The 18451-nt window shown below is 44.7% G+C and overlaps 1 protein-coding gene across 1 annotated transcript in view; it reads right to left on the bottom strand.

Annotated features, from left to right (window-relative positions):
• LOC132817270 (receptor tyrosine-protein kinase erbB-4-like) overlaps positions 1-18451 on the bottom strand; it is a 956628-nt gene that overhangs the window by 477373 nt on the left and 460804 nt on the right. The window contains exon 3 of the mRNA XM_060827652.1: positions 6021-6207. Coding sequence (XP_060683635.1) covers positions 6021-6207 — 187 coding nt within the window. The remainder of the gene's footprint in view (positions 1-6020; positions 6208-18451) is intronic.

Below are 18451 nucleotides of genomic sequence, written 5' to 3'. Positions count from 1 at the left end.
ACAGCACAGAAACAGATAAGTGAATAGTTTTAAGCGTGGCCTTGCTGCAAATCTGCAGTGGTGAGTAGAGTGAGTTCTTTCTTGATTATATGTTTTATTGAGATATGTCTCTAGATTAAACTGAAAAATATAGTCAAAAGCATGAAATTAGCCTGAAGCAGCATTTTGTAGAGGAATAAGATGGTGCTATTTTCTGGGTCTGTGGATTGGAAGAAGCAAAAATGGTCCTTAGTAGAGTAATATGCTCTTCTTGTCGGATGTGGGAGTTTATGGAGAGTTTACATATTGCTGAGGATTATATCTGCAATAAATGCCATTGGCTGTGAATCCTATCAGATCGAATGGAATGGCTGGATTGACAGTTAGAGGCAATGAGGAATTTCCAAGAGCAAGAAGGTGTGGTGGATGGCAGTTATGGGAAGGGAGAAAGGCCACAGATATGGTCACATAATTGGGTTAACTCTAGGAAACATAAGAGAGTTAAGCAGGTAGTGCAGGAATCTTCTGTGGCTATCCCCATTTCAAACAAGTATACTGTTTTGGAAAATGTAGGGGGTGATGGATCCCCAGGGGAATGTAGCATGAACAGCCAAGTTTCTGGTATTGAGACAGTTTCTAATGCAATGAGGGATTCAATTGTGTTCGGGGACTCTCTAGTCCGAGGCACGGACAGACGTTTCTGTGGCCACCAGTGAAAAATCAGAAGAGTGTGTTGCTTCCCTGGGGACAGGATAAAGGATGTCTCAGAGAGGGTGCAGAATGTTCTCATGGGGGAGAGGGGCCAGCAAGAGGTCATTGTACATATTGGAACCGACGACATAGGAAGGGGAAAGGATGAGATTCCGAAGGCAGAATATAGGAAGTTAGGCAAGAATTTGAAAAGGAGGCCCTCAAGGATAGTAATATCTGGATTACTCCCGGTGCTATGAGCTAGTGAAGGCAGGAATAGGAGGATAGAGCAGATGAATGCATGGCTGAGGACTGGTGTATGGGAGGAGGATTAATATTTTTGGATCATTAGAATCTCTTTTGGGTAGAAGTGACCTGTACAAGAAGGACGGATTGCACCTAAATTGGAAGGGGACTAATATACTGGCAGGGAGATTTACTAGAGCTACTTGGGATGATTTAAACTAATAAGGTGGGAGACCCAGGGAGATAGTGAGGAAAGAGATTGATCTGAGATTGATACAGTTCAGAAAAGGAGCAGTCCATCAGTCAAGGCAGGCAGGGACAAAAGTAGGACTCATAAATTAAACTGCATTTATTTCAATGCAAGGGGCTTAACTGGGAAGGCAGATGAACTCAGGACATGGTTAGGAACATGGGACTGGGATATCATAGCAGTTACAGAAAGGTGGCTCAGGGATGGGGAGGACTGGCAGCTTAATGTTCCAGGATACAAATGCTAAAGGAAAGACAAAAAGGGAGGCAGGAGAGGAGGGTGAGTGGCGTTTTTGATAAGGAACAGCATTACAGCTGTACCAAGGGAAAATATTCCCGGAAATACATCCAGAGAGGTTATTTGGGTGGAACTGAGAAATAAGAAAGGGATGATTACCATATTGGGATTGTATTATAGACCCCCTAATAGTCAAAGGGAAATTGAGAAACAGGTTTGTAAGGAGATCTCAGCTATCTTTAAGAATAATAGGGTGGTTATGGTAGGGGGTTTTAACTTTCCAAACATAGACTGGGACTGCCATAGTGTTAAGGGTTTAGATGGAGAGGAATTTGTTAAGTGTGTGCACGAGAATTTTTTCTGATTCAGTATGTGGATATACCTACTAGAGAAGGTGCAAAACTTGACCTACTCTTGGGAAATAAGGCAGGGCAGATGACTGAGGTGTCAGTGGGGGAGCACTTTGGGGCCAGCGACCATAGTTCTAATAGTTTTAAAATAGTGATGGAAATGGATAGACCAGATCTAAAAGTTGAAGTACTAAATTGGAGGAAGGCTAATTTTGACGGTATTAGGCAGGAACTTTCAAAAGCTGACTGGGGACAGATGTTCACAGGTAAAGGGACAGCTAGAAAATGGGAAGCCTTCAGAAATGAGATAACGAGAGTCCAGAGAGAGTATATTCCTGATAGGGTGAAAGGGAAGGCTGGTAGGTATAGGGAATGCTGGATGATTAAAGAAATTGAGGGTTTGATTAAGAAGAAAGAAAGCATATGCAGAGATCGAGTGAATCCTTCAAAGGATATAAAGGCAGTAGGAGTATACTTAAGAAGGAAATCAGGAGGGCAAAAAGGGGACATGAGATAGCTTTGGCAAATAGAGCTAAGGAGGGTCCAAAGGGTTTTTTACAAATACATTAAGGACAGTAGGGCAACTAAGGAGAGAATAGGGCCCCTCAAAGATCACCAAGGCAGCCTTTGTGTGGAGCTACAGGAGATGGGGGAGATACTAAATGAGTATTTTGCATCAGTGCTTACTGTGGAAGATATAGAATGTAGGAAAATAGATGGTGACACCTTGCAAAATATCCAGATGACAGAGGAGGAAGTGTTGGATGTCTGGAAACGTATAAAGATAAATCTCCAGAACCTGATCAGGTGTACCCGAGAACTCTGTGGGAAGCTAGGGATGCGATTGCTGGGCCTCTTGCTGAGATATTTGTGTCATCGATAGTCACAGGTGAGGTGCAGGTGACCCAAGGTTGGCTAATGTGGTGCCACTGTTTAAAAACAGTGGTAAGGACAAGCCAGGGAACTATAGACCAGTGAGCCTGACGTCAGTGGTGGGCAAGTTATTGGAGGGAATCCTGAGAGAAAGGATGTACATGTATTTGGAAATGTAAAGACGGATTAGGGTCAGTCGACATGGTTTTGTGTGTGGGAAATCATGTCTCACAAACTTGATTGAGTTTTTTGAGGAAGCAACAATGAGGATTGATGAGGGCAGAGCAGTAGATGTGATCTATATGGACTTCAGTAAGGCGTTCAACGAGGTTCCCCATGAGAGCCTGATTAGCAAGGTTAGTTCTCATGGAATACAGGGAGAACTAGCCATTTGGATACAGAACTGGGTCAAAGGTAGAAGACAGAGGTTGGTGGTGGAGGGTTGTTTTTCAGACTGGAGGCCTGTGACCATGTGGAGTGCCACAAGGATCGGTGCTGGGCCCTCTACTTTTTGTCATTTATATAAATGATTTGAATGTGAGCATAAGAGGTATAGTTAGTAAGTTTGCAGATTACATCAAAATTGGAGGTGTAGTGGACAGCGAAGAAGGCTACCTCAGATTATGATGGGGTCTTGATCAAATGGGCCAATGGGCTGAGGAGTAGCAGATAGAGTTTAACTTAGATAAATGTGAGGTGCTGCATTTTGGGAAAACAAATCAGAGCAGGACATATACACTTAATGGTAAGGTCCTAGGGAGTGTTGTTGAACAGAGAGCCTTGGACTGCAGATTCATAGCTCCTTGAAAGTAGAGTCGCAGGTATATAGGATAGTGAAGAAGGCATTTGGTATGCTTTCCTTCATTAGTTAGAATAGTGAGTTCAGGAGTTGGGAGGTCATGTTGCGGCTGTACAGGACATTGGTTAGGCCACTGTTGGAATATTGCATGCAGTTCTGGTTTCCTTCCTATCGGAAAAATTTTGTGAAACTTGAAAGGGTTCAGAAAAGATTCACAAGGATGTTGCCAGCGTTGGAGGATCTGAGCTATAGGGAGAGGTTGAATAGGTTGGGGCTGTTTTCCCTGCAACATCGGAGGCTGAGGGATGACCTTATAGAGATTTATAAAATCATGAGGGGCATGCATAGGATAAATAGACAAAGAATTTTCCCTGGGGTGGGGAAGTCTAGGACTAGAGGGAATAAGTTTAGGGTGAGAGGGGAAAGATATAAAAGAGACCTAAGGGACAATTTTTTTATGCAGAGGGTGGTACATATGTAGAATGAGCTGCCAGAGGAGTTGGTGGAGGCTGGTACAATTGCAACATTTAAGAGGCATTTGGATGGGTATATGAATAGCAAGGGTTTGGAGGGATATGGGCCGGGTGCTGGCAGGTGGGACTAGATTGGGTTGGGATATCTGGTTGGCATGGACGGGTTGGACCGAAGGGTCTGTTTCTGTGCTGTACATCTCTATGGCTCTGTGACTCTACTCTCAAGGTAACTCTCAAAAGTCCTGGTGAATCTGGATTGCACACTTTCCAAAGCCTTTCTAAGGTGCAGATCACATTATTGTTCAGTGTACTGCAGATCTCGGTCTAACCAGCAGTTTGATGCAGTAAAATTTCCTCACTTTTATATTCTCGCCCTTTAGTTCAAAAAGGTAACTTTCCACTTGACATTTTAATTTTGTTTTGCAAGTGACTGCAACATTTTAATGATCTATGTACCTGGGCTCCGAGTGAGTCTCTTTCAACTGCAACTGTTCCTAGCTTTTAACCATCTCAAAAATAATTACTCAGAGCTACACTTTTGTAGTTCAAAATCAATGGATTCACACCCATGAAATCCATCTCCCACAGTTTTGCCTATTCTTAATCTATCAATACCTCTTCAACACTTTACAATCCCACCTCCATTGATTCTATGCCACCAGTCTTTGTGTCATTAGCAAATTTAGATGTATGGTTCTCTTCTAATGATGAATTGGAGAATTCCTCACAAGAACAACAAAGTGTGTTTAGTTAATTTGCAAAGCTCTCTGCTCCAGCCACAGCCTCACAACCAACCATTATGTGTCAATACTTCAGACAGGCTCCTTGTCACAAAACTGGGCGACATGGTGGCTCAGTGGTTAGCACTGCTGCCTCACAGCGCCAGAGACCCGGGTTCAATTCCCGCCTCAGGCAACTGTCTGTGTGGAGTTTGTGCATTCTCCCCGTGCCTGTGCGGATTTCCTCCGGGTGCTCAGGTTTCCTCCCACAATCACAAAGATGTGCAGGTTAGGTGAATTGACTATGCTAAATTGCTAATAGTGTTAGGTGTAGGAGAATGGGTCTGAGTGGGTTGCTGTTCGGAGGGTCGGTGTGGACATGTTGGGCCGAAGGGCCTGTTTTCACACTGTAGGGAATCTGATCCAATCATAAAACTGAACTGCAATGATGCAACATTCTCATGATTTTAGAGAATCATTCCCTTTGAGATATATCAATCACCTGATGAAGGGCGTATGCCCGAAACGTCGATTCTCCTGTTCCTCGGATGCTGCCTGACCTGCTGCGCTTTTCCAGCAACACATTTTCAGCTCTGATCTCCAGCATCTGCAGCCCTCACTTTCTACTCAGATATATCAATCAGCCTGATCTGCTTTCCCACCATTATATGCTTCCTTTCATAGCACGATTTTCCACATAAAGAGGTCTTACGGCCCATCAGATCTGTGTCAGCTCTTCGAAAGGACTATCCAACTTGTCCCAATCCCATGCTCTTTCAGCCCAGCCTTGCAATTTCTTCTACTCTTTTGCAAAGATCTCTCCAATTCCCTTTACAAAAGGGACAACTGGATCTGCTCCTGTCATGCATTCAAACAGTGTTTCTTCGATTATTAGGAAAATCTCTGCTTGATCTGCCACCTTGAGGAACAGTAAGATAGACATCTTTGGCTGGAGTCCATCCTGCTGAAGACAAGAGCCTTCAGTCACCATGGCTCTGCCAGCAGAAAACAACTTGCCCATGTTTGTTCTGCCAGAAATGCTTCATTGTTTTGAGCACATCAAATCTCTCATCAAACGTCTCTGCGACAATCAGGATTGACTGGTTCCTTCATGAAACTGAAGTCCCACATTCCTGGTAGCTTGCCAGTAAGTACCCTCTCCAACTTCCCTGATGTGCATTCTCAAAAGTTGACATAACACTGGCTGAACCTTTGCCAGTTTTTTTTATATAATCACAGGTTAGCTTCACTTTCTTACCTTAGTAATCCAGTCCTGCTCAGACTTATTTCATTACAGTAATGCAAAGCTGGTCGGGTTTATTCTGCATGTGACCTGAACCTATGCAGTTAGTGTCAAGCTAAAAGAAGCTCATTGTTCACAGTCTGAAAATCAATGGGTCTTACCTGTCATGTTCTGCAGGCCCAGTTGCCTCAATCCAAAGGCCCCATCTTTCTTGTAGTTAAGCAGGATCGTGAGTGCATATCGTTCTTCGTACAACTTTGTCCCACGAATGATTCTTAGATTTTCCAAAGGCAGATACTCAAACTGGTTCAGGGCTGCAAGGATGTATCCTGTGACTTCGCGGATGGACTGGAGGTTTAAACAGAACACACACAGAGAGCCAAGGTCAGAAAATCAGCAATCAGAACCTAACATCTTTACAACTATAAGCTTAGCTAGAACAGTAATGGGCTATATGAGGTGAAAGCACTCTGACTGAGATTCAGTCAGACTCTCTTCATGAAAAGCAAAAGACAATCCCAAACACGAAAGCACAAAGCACATTTGATTGCAGTCAACCTAAGTGTTAACAAGGATCCTGCAGAAAGGGCACTGGATTTGGGTTGATGAAATGAATGAAGGCCTTTCTTCTAAAATTGACATGATATTTCAGCTGAAGGATACATAACTGGATTCAACATCTGCTCTGCAGCTTATGAGATGATTACATCGGAGATTTGGTAGGGTAGGAAATGCTGGGGGGCATTGTTGGAGAGAGGGTAGAATGAGTGTGCGAGTATCGGGTTTAATGGAGATCTATATAGCAACATAGAAATAGTACCTTGAGACAAGAGAGACTCGGGAAGGGAGTGGGGGAGAGAAAAAAGGAAAGCAAGAGAAGGTATGTGTAAGAGAATAGAACAGAGGGTCTGAAAAAAAAGGAGGAAATACATTTAATTGGACCAGCCATATAAATATTGTGGCTACAAGAGAAGATGAGAGGCTTAGGATTCTGCAGTGAGTACCTCACCTCCTGATTCCACAAGGCCTGATCACCATCTATAAGGCACAGGTCAAGAGTGCGATGGAGTACTCTCCACTTGCCCGGATGGGTGCAGCTCCAACAAGAAGCTTGGCACCATCCAGGTCAAAGCAGCCCAACTGAACAGGACCCTTTCTTAAGATTTCACTCCACTCCCACTCAAAACATTGGCAGTACTGTGTACCATTTCCTAGGAGCACTGCAAAGCCCCTCTTCCAAACTCATGACTTCCACCAGCTAGAAGGACAAGGGCAGTAAATGCCTGGGAATATCACGACCTGCAAGTTGTCCTCCAAGCCACTTGCAACCCTGATTTGGACCATTTCTTCATCCTCATTGGGTCAATGTCCTGGAACTCCCTCCTTGTGGGCACTGTAGGTCTACCTACGGTATATGGGTTGCAGTGGTTCAAAAAGGCACCACTTTCTCAAGGCCAGTTCAGAATGACTTTTCCAGTAGCATTCACATCTAATTAAATATAAAAGATAGCACATAACATACAGAAACATTTCATTGCAATTTATTTCTGCATGTAAATGTGATGTTGATTTGACTGGCCAGTGGTGGGGGCTCCAGATCTGTGTCTCAGTTACAAGGATCGACTGGGCAGCCACATCCAAGTGAACAATAATGTTGCAGTGCCAGGTTCGGACACAGGGGGAGTGTTTCCACAACTGGCTGTCTTCTCCTTTCAGTCACCAGAATGGAGTAGCATCAGCAACCCTTACCTACTGACTATCTTAATGTGCTGGCACGTTCAAGTAATAGACCTGTACATCTCAATATGCCTTTCAACCCTGCAGTCAGACACATGGCTTTTCCCGTTGTTAGAGAAATGTAAATTCCATACTCAGGAGACAATCGATGAAGCTGGATTTGGACTACTGTAGTAAACTGACCAGATTTAACCTCTAACCTCAGCAACCTGATATAAATGATGTGTGGGTATCCAAACTAGCAGGAAGGAGGGGAAAGCATGAAGTTACATTAATAAATCAATTGGATTTACTGCTTTAAAAAAAAACGAAAACTACTTTCATGCCAAAGCCATTCTGCAGAAATTTATCCTTGGGCTAAATTAGGTGATTACTAAGGCTCTATGGTTTTCAAACAAGTATAGGCCTGTTGAGTTGTAATTGCTGTAAATGAAGAATTGGATTAATGCCAATTATATCTCAATTATAAAAAAAAGAAGCTCATGAAAGGGCTTCCATTTAGGAAGAACTTACCCTTACAAAACACCTTTCACTCACACATGGCATTCCCTGATTTGGTCGCAGTTGCAATGTTGGAAATGTGGAAGACAACTTGTGCACAGCAAGCTCCCACTAATAATGTTGTGATCATGGGAAGTTGCTCAATACCGAGCTGCAGAGAATTTGCATGCATTGCTTGAGTGGTATGTGCACCCACAACCTTCCCACCCAGGGGCGAGACGGCTACCAATTGAACAAAGCTTTACTATGGTCATGTGTCAAAAATAGGGATAAACACTCAGTGTAGGTGGAAGCAACAGACATTTTTCTTATGTTGAATGTGTGCCATGGTTATGGAACGACTGGATTTATTGTGTGTTACACTAAATCTTTTTTGTTACACCTGTAACTCTCGGCTGAACAAATATCAGGGACTGGAGAAGAATCAGATTGATTTACAGAGAGCTTTCTCACACCAAGTGTTCCAATTAGTCTGTCTATCTCCAATGTTCACAGGCAGTCTACATTGCCACTTGTCAATTGTGCCTGCAAATGATCACATTTCTGGTAAAAAGTGAAGGAAGGACAGGAAACAGACTCTTTAGTTTGAAAGCAAACAATGAGACCATAAGGTGAACAAGCTGAAGTAGGCCATTCAGCCCATCAAGTCTGCTCCACCATTCAATCAGATCATGGCTGATCTGATGGTATCGTTAGTAAGTTTGCAGATGACACCAAAATTGGAGGTGTAGTGGACAGCGGAGGAGGTTACCTCAGATTACAACAGGATCTGGACCAGATAAGCCAATGGGCAGATGGAGTTCAACTTAGATAAATGTGAGGTGCTGCATTTTGGAAAAGCAAATCAGAGCAGGACTGATACAGTTAATGGTAAGGTCCTAAGGAGTGTTGCTAAACAAAGAGACCTTGGAGTGCAGGTTCATAACTCCTTGAAAGTAGAGTCACAGGTAGATAGGATAGTAAAGGTGGCATTTGGTATGCTTTCCTTTATTGGTCAGAGCATTGAGTACAGGAGTTGGGAGATCATGTTAGACCACTATTGGAATATTGTGTGCAATTCTAGTCTCCTTTCTATTGGAAGGTTGTTGTGAAACTTGAAAGGGTTCAGAAAAGTTTTAAAAATGTTGCCAGGGTTGGAGGATTTGAGCTATAGGGAGAGGCTGAATAGGCTAGGGCTGTTTTCCCTTGTATGTTGGAGGCTGAGGGGTGACTTTATAGAGGTTTATAAAATCTTGAGGGGCATGGATAGGGTAAATAGACAAAGTCTCTTCCCTGGGGTGGAGGAGTCCAGAACTAGAGGACACAGTTTTAGGGTGAGAGGGGACAGATATAAAAGAGATTGAAAGAGCAACTTTTTCACACAGAGGGTGGTACGTGTATGGAATGAGCTGCCAGAGGAAGTGGTGGAGGCTGGTACAATTGCAACATTTAAAAGGCAGCTGGATGGGTATGTGAATAGGAAGGGTTTGGAGAGATATGGGCCAGGTGCTGGCAGGTGAGACTAGACTGAGTTGGGATATCTGGTCAGCATGGACGAGTTGGACCGAAGGGTCTGTTTCCATGCTGTACATCTCTATGACTCTACTGCCCGTGGATTTGGAAATTCGTCAGGGTTTGCATGCCAGCTACATTCTGAAGAAGGGTCACTGCACCCAAAACGTTAACTTGGCTTCCTCTCCACAGATGCTGCTGAATTCTTCCAGCAACTTTTGTCTCTGTTTCTGATTTCCGGTATCCATGGTCCTTTGGGGTTTTTTTTGCTGCAAGTGAGCTGTTGGGTTGTTGTAACCAACGCAGGATCAGTCTTGGTGACCAGCGTCAGGGAATGGAAATTCCTGGCAGGATTTTCTGGACCATCCAACTCACAGTATGATGGCACCTCACCTGTCCCCTGGCTGACAATGCAGCAGCTGAGTCTGCCCTTTTCAGAGTGAACAGTGTTAATGATGGGAGAGGGGGATGCTTGTGCCTGTGTGGGCCCACTTGAGGAAGAATTTGGGAAATTAAGCTGTCGGGCTGCTAGATGGGGAAGAAGCCATGCGTTTACATGGGGAATGGTAGATCTAGGAAGTGGAGAGCAGACCTTTGACAGCCTTGACAACACCTCCAGGATTCTGAAGGAGGTAACAGAGGAGATTATTGGTGGTAATCTCTGGAGTCAGGAAGTGTTCCAGAGGACTGGAAAATGGCTAATCTAACCTCTCCTCTGTTTACAAAGGGAAGGAGGTAGAAGACAGGAAACTACAGGTCAGTTATCCTAACTTTGGATGTTAGTAAGATTTTATAGTCCGTTATTAAGGATGAGATTGCAGAGTACTTGAGAAAGTGGATGGTAAAGTAGGGCTGAGACAGCACGAGTTTATCCAGGGGAGTCATACCCGACAAATCTGTCAAAATTCTTTGAAGAAACAATGAGCAAGTTAGACAAAGGAGAGCCAGTGGAGGTGATCTATTTGTATTTCCAAAAGGCCTTTGACAAGGTGCCGCACAGGAGGCTGCAACGTAAGATCGAAGCTCATGGTGTTAGGATCAAGGAACTGGCATAGATAGAAGATTGGCTGACTGACAGAAAGCAGAGAGTGGGGGTAAAGGGGTCTTTTTCAGGATGACAGCTGGTGACTACTGGAGTTCTGCAAGGGTCTGTGTTGGAACTGCAACTTTTACATTATACATTAATGATCTGGAGAAATGAACCGAAGATAACATTGATACGTTTACAGATGAGACAAAGATAGGTGGAGGGATGACTTGTGTTGAGGAGGCAGGGAGGCTATAGAAGGACTTGGACAGACTAGGAGAGTGGGCAAAGAAGTGGCAGATAGAATACAATGTAGGAAAATGTGAGGTGATTCACTTTGATAGGAAGAATAGAGGCATTGACTATTTTCTAACTGGGGAAAGGCTTTGGAAACCTGATGCACAAAAGGACTTGGGAGTCCTTCTTCAGAATTCTCTTAAGATTAACATGCAGATTGAGTTGACAGTTAGGATTCATTTCAAGAAGTCTGGAATATAAGAGCAGAGATGTACTGCTGAGGCTATGCGAGGCTCTTATCAGACCGCATGTGGCATAGTGTGAGCAGTTTTGGGTCCCGAATCTAAGGAAGGATGAGCTGGCATTGGAGGAGGTCCAGAAAGCGTTCACAAGAATGATCCCAGGGATGAAGGGCTTGTCATATGAAGAGCAGTTGAGGATTCTGGGTCTGTTATCGATGGTGTTTTGGAAAGGTGAGGTGGAGGTATCAGACTGAAAATTACAGAATACTGACAGGCCACACCTTTGAGAATTTCGGGTTGACTGCAGGCCAGGAATGAGGCTCAGGACAAATAAATATTGAAGACAAATAAAATTTAACATGCTGGTCCTTGTTGTGGAGGCTGGTACAATTGCAACATTTAAAAGGCATTTGAATGGGTATATGAATAGGAAGGGTTTAGAGGGATAGGCACTGGGTGCTGGCAAGTGGGACTAGATTAGGTTGGGATATCTGGTCTGCGTGGATAGGTTGGACCGAAGAGTCTGTTTCCATGCTGTACTTCTCTGTGACCCTATGACTCTGAGGAATACTTGAGACCAGCCAGGTTTTCAATGTTCTCTGTCTCCCTGCCTAAGGATTCTCATAACCAGGTATTATTCTCACATGAGGATGATGTATTCAAGTATGCACAGTAAAATGTAACAAGGCAATATGATGTAGAACAATATGGTGTCAAGGTGTGACCCACTATAGGCAGTGACAAATGTATTGAAACAAAACAAAGCAATTTTTAAACAAAAACCTCTCATGAGAGCAAACCTACAGAAATAACACATCCAAAGTATTCCCCATGGGATACAAGAATGGATAACAGATCGGGAGATACAGAAAGCTGCCTCAACGATGGGAGTGAAACAATTCCTCACTGTTATCCCCTCTAGTTGTTGGAATTCAGCATTCCCATGACCTTGCTAAAATCTCTAAGGTAATCTTACAGACCAAGCGTGATGTTGCAAAATACCACCATTTCTCCCTCTGGAATAAGAGGCCTGGATTTTATTGAAAGCTGCATTTTCTGCCCAGACCTTGGAAATGCTTTTCTGCAGGAAAACAATACCTCCGTCAGACCTGAGAAAATAATCTCAGAAATCGGGTTTTAACTTCAGCCTGTTGGAAGATGAACTTGTTCCCAGCTCAGTCAGTGCTCAGTGTCCCTCACAGTGAAAGCCATTCTCTACCTCTGTCTGCCAGCGACTGAGAATGCTTCCATAACCAAGTGGACAGACGATAATCTCCTCACTTTACACACCTGCAAATGAAGCTGTCACTTTGACAGCTAATATTAGCAACCAGTATTATTAAATTGAGGTGACATTTTAAAGCTCATCTGCTCATTTTCAGATCTGCAAATCACAGGCTTTGGGCTCTTGGGATGACATCAACTATTATTGAAGCGATCCAACTGTGTTATGTCAACAAAAGCAGTAAATAGCAGGGCCCCGATTTGATGAAAAATCCCAAAGTTAAAAATAAGTGGAAGATGCAACAGCCCCACAATACAATCAGTCAATCGATCCAAGATGCAAGAATTCCCTCAGGCAGTTATCCAAAGGAGAGGTGGATAGCTAGTTACCGCCAGATTTAGTGTTGTTGCTTCTATGTTGGGGGGGTGGTGAGAGTTGGCAAGGTTTTGCTTCATTCTCAACTGCTATCGAAAGTTTGATTGTCCCACATGCACAGTAGTACTGTCACTTCTGAGTCAGAAGGTTGGAGGTCCAAGTCTCCCTCTGGACAGCAGAGGGCAATGTCTAAGGTGGCACTCCAGTATCGAGGGAGTGCTGCACTGTCAGCGGCGCAGGCTCCCAGGTGAGATCAACATCCTTTCAGGGATGATATCAAAGACCCTATGGAACAACCCTGGGGGAGAAACATTCTGCCCAATGTCCTGATTATCAACGCATGTCATAATGAACACTATTTGTTCACTTTTGTGAACATACTGTAGAGACAGTAGTTGCCACTTTATTGCAGTAGCTTTGCTTCAGATTAGCCTTACCAGCTGTAAACTGTTTTGGAACATGCTGAAATTGCAATATGAACATGAGTTTTCTAAGTCATTTATATTGAGTCAAGGAGAGATTTATTAGAAATGTTCAAAGTTACAGGGGTTTCTGAAGGGGCAAACGAGGAGAAAGGACACAGAAGGCTCAGAAAACAGAGGAGACAGATTTAAGATAATAGTCAAAAAAGCCAGGTAAGAAATGAGGTATTTATTTTGCACAGTGAATTGTGATGATGTGGGGCTTGAAAGGGTGCCTCAGGAGATATTTTCAAAAGGGAATTGGACATATCCTTGAAAAGGGAAAGATGGGCAGATGAAGAGAAAGGGTCTGGGAGCAGGACGAATGGAATCGCTTGTTCAACTGGCAACGTAAGGTCCTTTGAGGGGCCAATTTGATTGCCTTGAGGTGGCAAACCATTCAGTACGATGCATTCACAGGGCTCACTTGTATCAGTGTGCTCAATGGCAGGTTCATTAGCACACCCATCTCAACAGCTTGACGGATTTTAAATGGTGCGGAATATTAATCTGTTGTGAGGTCTCAGTGTGCTGCACTCCCAGTTACGACTGGGCCCATCTGAGATTTAGACGGAGCCAAGTGCTGACCCTCTTCATGAGTTAAAGAAGCGATGCTGCATTTAAATCAGTTGGAACTGAACCACTGCGAAAGATCTAAAACCACTCATTTCAAACAAAAACCTTCACAAAATATCACTGGAGGCCCAGTTCAGTGAATTCACTGGAGATGTCAGCAAATGCATCAGCCAGTCACATCTGCCCTGGTCTCCGTGGAAACGTGGACTTCTGCTGGCAATTTGTATCTAAATGAAATAACTTGTCAGTTCCACTTTGGGTGGATTAGTAAAGTCCTCTGGGCCTTTCATCCTTTGCCTGCGACACTTCAAGCATAACCTGGGCACGTATTACCTCCAAACCCAAATGGGAGGAAAGTGCAACAGACATCCTTTGACGGCATTGGGATTTTGAAGTCCATATCTCATTAGAAAAATTACAGCAGGGTTGGAAGGGCGGTTATAATAAAAGTCTACAATTTTGAGTCAAGAATGATATCGCCAGAATGAACACGTGCTTCATCCCTGTCAGTCTACCTGCCCCAAAGTGCTGTTTCTAATCCACTTTAAGAAAATCTTGGATGACAGCATTTTGTGTTGACAATGAGAACTTGGAGTGGGGGATCTGGCGGTGCAATGGTGGTGTCCCTACCTCTGAGGCAGCAGGCCCAGGTTCAAGTCCCTCCTACTCCAGAGGGACACCCTGACAGGTTAACATGGACTATTTACATTATTGAAGAGAACATACAGTAGGCAATGTACAATGGGGTCACTTAGTTCAGTCGCTTAGATTACTTACAGTGTGGAAACAGGCCCTTCTGCCCAACAAGTCCACACCGACCCGCCGAAGCGCAACCCACCCCCATTCCACTACATATACCCCTTACCTAACACTACGGGCAATTTAGCATGGCCTATTCACCTAACCTGCACATCTTTGGACTGTGGGAGGAAACCGGAGCACCCGGAGGAAACCCACGCAGACACGGGGAGAACGTGCAAACTCCACACGGTCAGTTGCCTGAGGCGGGAATTGAACCTGGGTCTCTGGCACTGTGAGGCAGCAGTGCTAACCACTGTGCCACCGTGCCGCCCACTTTTGCAATGCAGCATGATGCCAACAGCGTGGGTTCAATTTCCACTCCTCCTGAGGTTACCACGAAGGATTCTCCTTCCCAGTTTCTCCCCTTGCCAGAGGAATGGTGCTCCTTGGGGTTCACTGCCATCAGTTGTATATCTCTAATAAGTCAGTAGCCCAGACAATGGCAACATTGCTATGCCCAATGCAGTAATCAGTCACTCAGCCAAACTGACCTCTACTTGTACCTGTGTCCCATATGAGACATTCCCCACCCAGCCATTACATCATCTAACCCTATCAATACTGTTTTGCTTCTGCTACTTGCTTTCTTGTGAATTCAAGAAGGAGTTAGATATAGTTCTCAGATCAGACGGAGATCAAAGGGTCCGGGGAGAAAGCAGGAACGGGTACTGAGTTGGATGATCAGCCATGATCATGTTTAATGGTGAAGGGCCAAATGGCCTACTCTTGGGCAGCACGTTGGTTCAGTGGTTAGCACTGCTGCCTCACAGCTCCAGGGACCAGGTTTGATTTCACCCTCAGGCGACTGTGTGGAAGTTGCACACTTTCCCCGGATCTGTGTGGGTTTCCTCCAAGTGCTCCGGTTTCCTCTCACAGTACAAAGATGTGCAGGTTAGATGAATTGGACTTGGTAATTGCCCATAGTGTCCAGGGACGTTTAGGTTGGGTGGATTGGCCATGGGAAATGCAGAGTTACAGGGATAGAGTGGGGGTGGAGGGTGACGGGTCCGGGTGGGATACTGTTTGGAGGGGCGGTGTGGACTCGATGGGCCAAGTGCCCTGCTTCCGTAGGGATTCTATGATTCTTCCCCTTACTTTCAACTTTTCTATGAATGCCTTACTGGATTTAAGAGAAAGCTCGGGGAGGAGGCTTCTGCCCATGACAGGAGAGCTTTCATTCTGTATGCACAGGAAATCTTGAAAACCACTTGCAGCCATATTCCATCACACAAGATGGTTGTTCAATGTGGGATCAATGAGCTGCCCCAGGTGAGCAGTAGCCTCAGAATGCAGATCAGTCAGGCTTTTGACAGTGTTCTCCACCAATCTGAATGTTCAATAACAATGTGGCCTGCCCAGTAGCATCTTTTCACATCCCTGTCCCATTTGCCTCCACTTCACTCTGGCTGTTCTGAGTCAGGGAGTCATAGAGAGAGCTATGGCACAGAAAAAGGCCCTTCAGCCCTCCAATTCCGTGCTGGTCAGAGACAACCACCTAACTATTCGAATCCCAAATTTCAGCATGTGGCCCATAGCCTTGTAGCATCACAGTGCGCATCCAAACATTTCTTAAATGTTCTGAGGGTCTCTGCTTCCGCCTCCCTGACAGGCACGGAGATCCAGATTCCCACCACTCTCTGGGTGAACAAGCTTTTCCTCCCATCTCCACTGAAGCCCCTTCCCTTAAATTAATATCCTCTAGTCTTCGATCCCTCCACCAAGGGAAAAAGATTTGTTCCTGTGTACTCTATCTATGCCTCTCATAATTTTACACATCTCTGTTATGTCCTCTCCCAATCTCCATTGCTCTAAGAAAAACAACAATCTGTCCAATCTCTCATCACCACTGAAACTCTCCAGCTCAGGCAAAATCTGATACATCCGCAGCCTCTCCAGTGCTATCACATCCCTCCTATAATTTGGATTCCAAAACTGTACATAACCTCTAGCTGTGGCCTCTCCAACATTTTATACGGTTCCAGTATAACCTCCCTGCCCTTAAACACCATGTCTCTTGGCTGGCATACATGCTCACCAACCTCCCTCTGATCCTTGGTGTTTCCCAGGGTCTGCATTCATCATGTATTCCCTTGCCTTGTTTGTCATAGAATATAGAACATAGAACAATACAGCACAGAACAGGCCCTTCGGCTCACGATGTTGTGCCGAACATTTGTCCTAGATTAAGCACCTATCCATGTACCTATCCAATTGCCGCTTAAAGGTCGCTAATGATTCTGACTCTGCCACTCCCACAGACAGTGCATTCCATGCCCCCACCACTCTCTGGGTAAAGAACCTACCCCTGACATCACCCGTATACCTTCCACCCTCCACCTTTAATTTATTTTAGATTAGATTACTTACAGTGTGGAAACAGGCCCTTCGGCCCAACAAGTCCACACCGACCCGCCGAAGCGCAACCCACCCATTCCCTTACATTTACCCCTTATCTAACACTATGGGCAATTTAGCATGGCCAATCCACCTGACCCGCACATCTTTGGATTGTGGGAGGAAACCGGAGCACCCGGAGGAAACCCACGCAGACACGGGGAGAATGTGCAAACTCCACACAGTCAGTCGCCTGAGTCGGGAATTGAACCCGGGTCTCTGGTGCTGTGAGGCAGCAGTGCTAACCACTGTGCCACCGTGCCGCCCGTCGTGCCACCGTGCCGCCCGTAACTCTGTTGTACCCGGGGACAAAGTCTCTGACTGTCTACTCTATCTTTTCCCCTGATCATCTTATAAACCTCTATCAAGTCACCCCTCATCCTTCGCCGGTCCAATGAGAAAAGGCCTAGCACTCTCAACCTATCCTTGTACGACCTATTCTCCATTCCAGGCAACATCCTGGTAAATCTCCTCTGCACCCTCTCCAAAGCTTCCACATCTTTCCTAAAGTGAGGCAACCAGAACTGCACACAGTACTCCAAATGTGGCCTTAACAATTTCCTGTACAGCTGCAACATCACCTCACAACTCTTGAATTCAATCCCTCTGCTAATGAATGCTAATAAACCATAGGCTTTCTTCCAAGCTCTATCCCTTCCCAATCTGGATTTACATTTGCCATCGCACAAATTTTCCTGTCATCCATGAGTGTATCGATCAACCCTCTCCCACGTTCAAGTCAAAATCACAACCACAAACTGCAAAAGCCCAACAGTGACCCCAGTGGGACTCCAATGGACATGGATGTCCAGTCAGATAAATACCCTTCAAACATCACCCACTACGTCCCGCCAATCCACCAATTATGGATCCAATTCACCAAAATTCTATGGATCCCATGAGCTCGTATCTTTGCTAACACGATTGACCTCATCAAAAACATTGCTGAAGTCTAAATAAAATAAACCGAGAGCATTGCCTTCATAGACACACCTGGTTAACTCTTCAGAAAATTTAATGAAGTTGGTCAGACATTAACTCCTTTTAACAAAAGCATGCCAACTGTTGTTGATTAATCCCCATTTCTCCAAGTCCAAATTAATTCTGTCCTTCAGAATTGCTTCTAACAATTGCCCCACCACTGAGGTTAGACTGACCGGCCTGTCGTTTCTGGGTTTATCCCTTGCTCCCTTCTTGAATAACACTATCACATTGCCTGCCCTCCAGTCCTCCTTCACTTCTCCTGTTGCCAGGGAGGAATTGAAAATTTTTGCGTGTGCCTCTGTTATTTCCTCCATTGCCTCATTCAGGCTGAGGCAACCTGGAATAGATTTCATCTGTCACTGGAGATTTATCTACTTTTAACACTGCCAGACCATTCAGAACCTTTGCTCTGTCTATGCTTATTTTTTGATTAAAACTAGCTCAAATACTGCTTACCCTGAGCAGTTACAAATGCCTCATTCTTTCACCTAGTTTAGTGTCTTTCCTCAGTGTAAACCAGGGACAGGATTTGATTTGCAAG

Source organism: Hemiscyllium ocellatum, chromosome 7 (assembly GCF_020745735.1).
Source record: "Hemiscyllium ocellatum isolate sHemOce1 chromosome 7, sHemOce1.pat.X.cur, whole genome shotgun sequence".
NCBI classification, from domain to species: Eukaryota; Metazoa; Chordata; class Chondrichthyes; order Orectolobiformes; family Hemiscylliidae; genus Hemiscyllium; species Hemiscyllium ocellatum.
The sequence above is the reverse complement of the archived record's forward strand: the minus strand, read 5'-3'. Positions and strand labels throughout refer to the sequence as shown.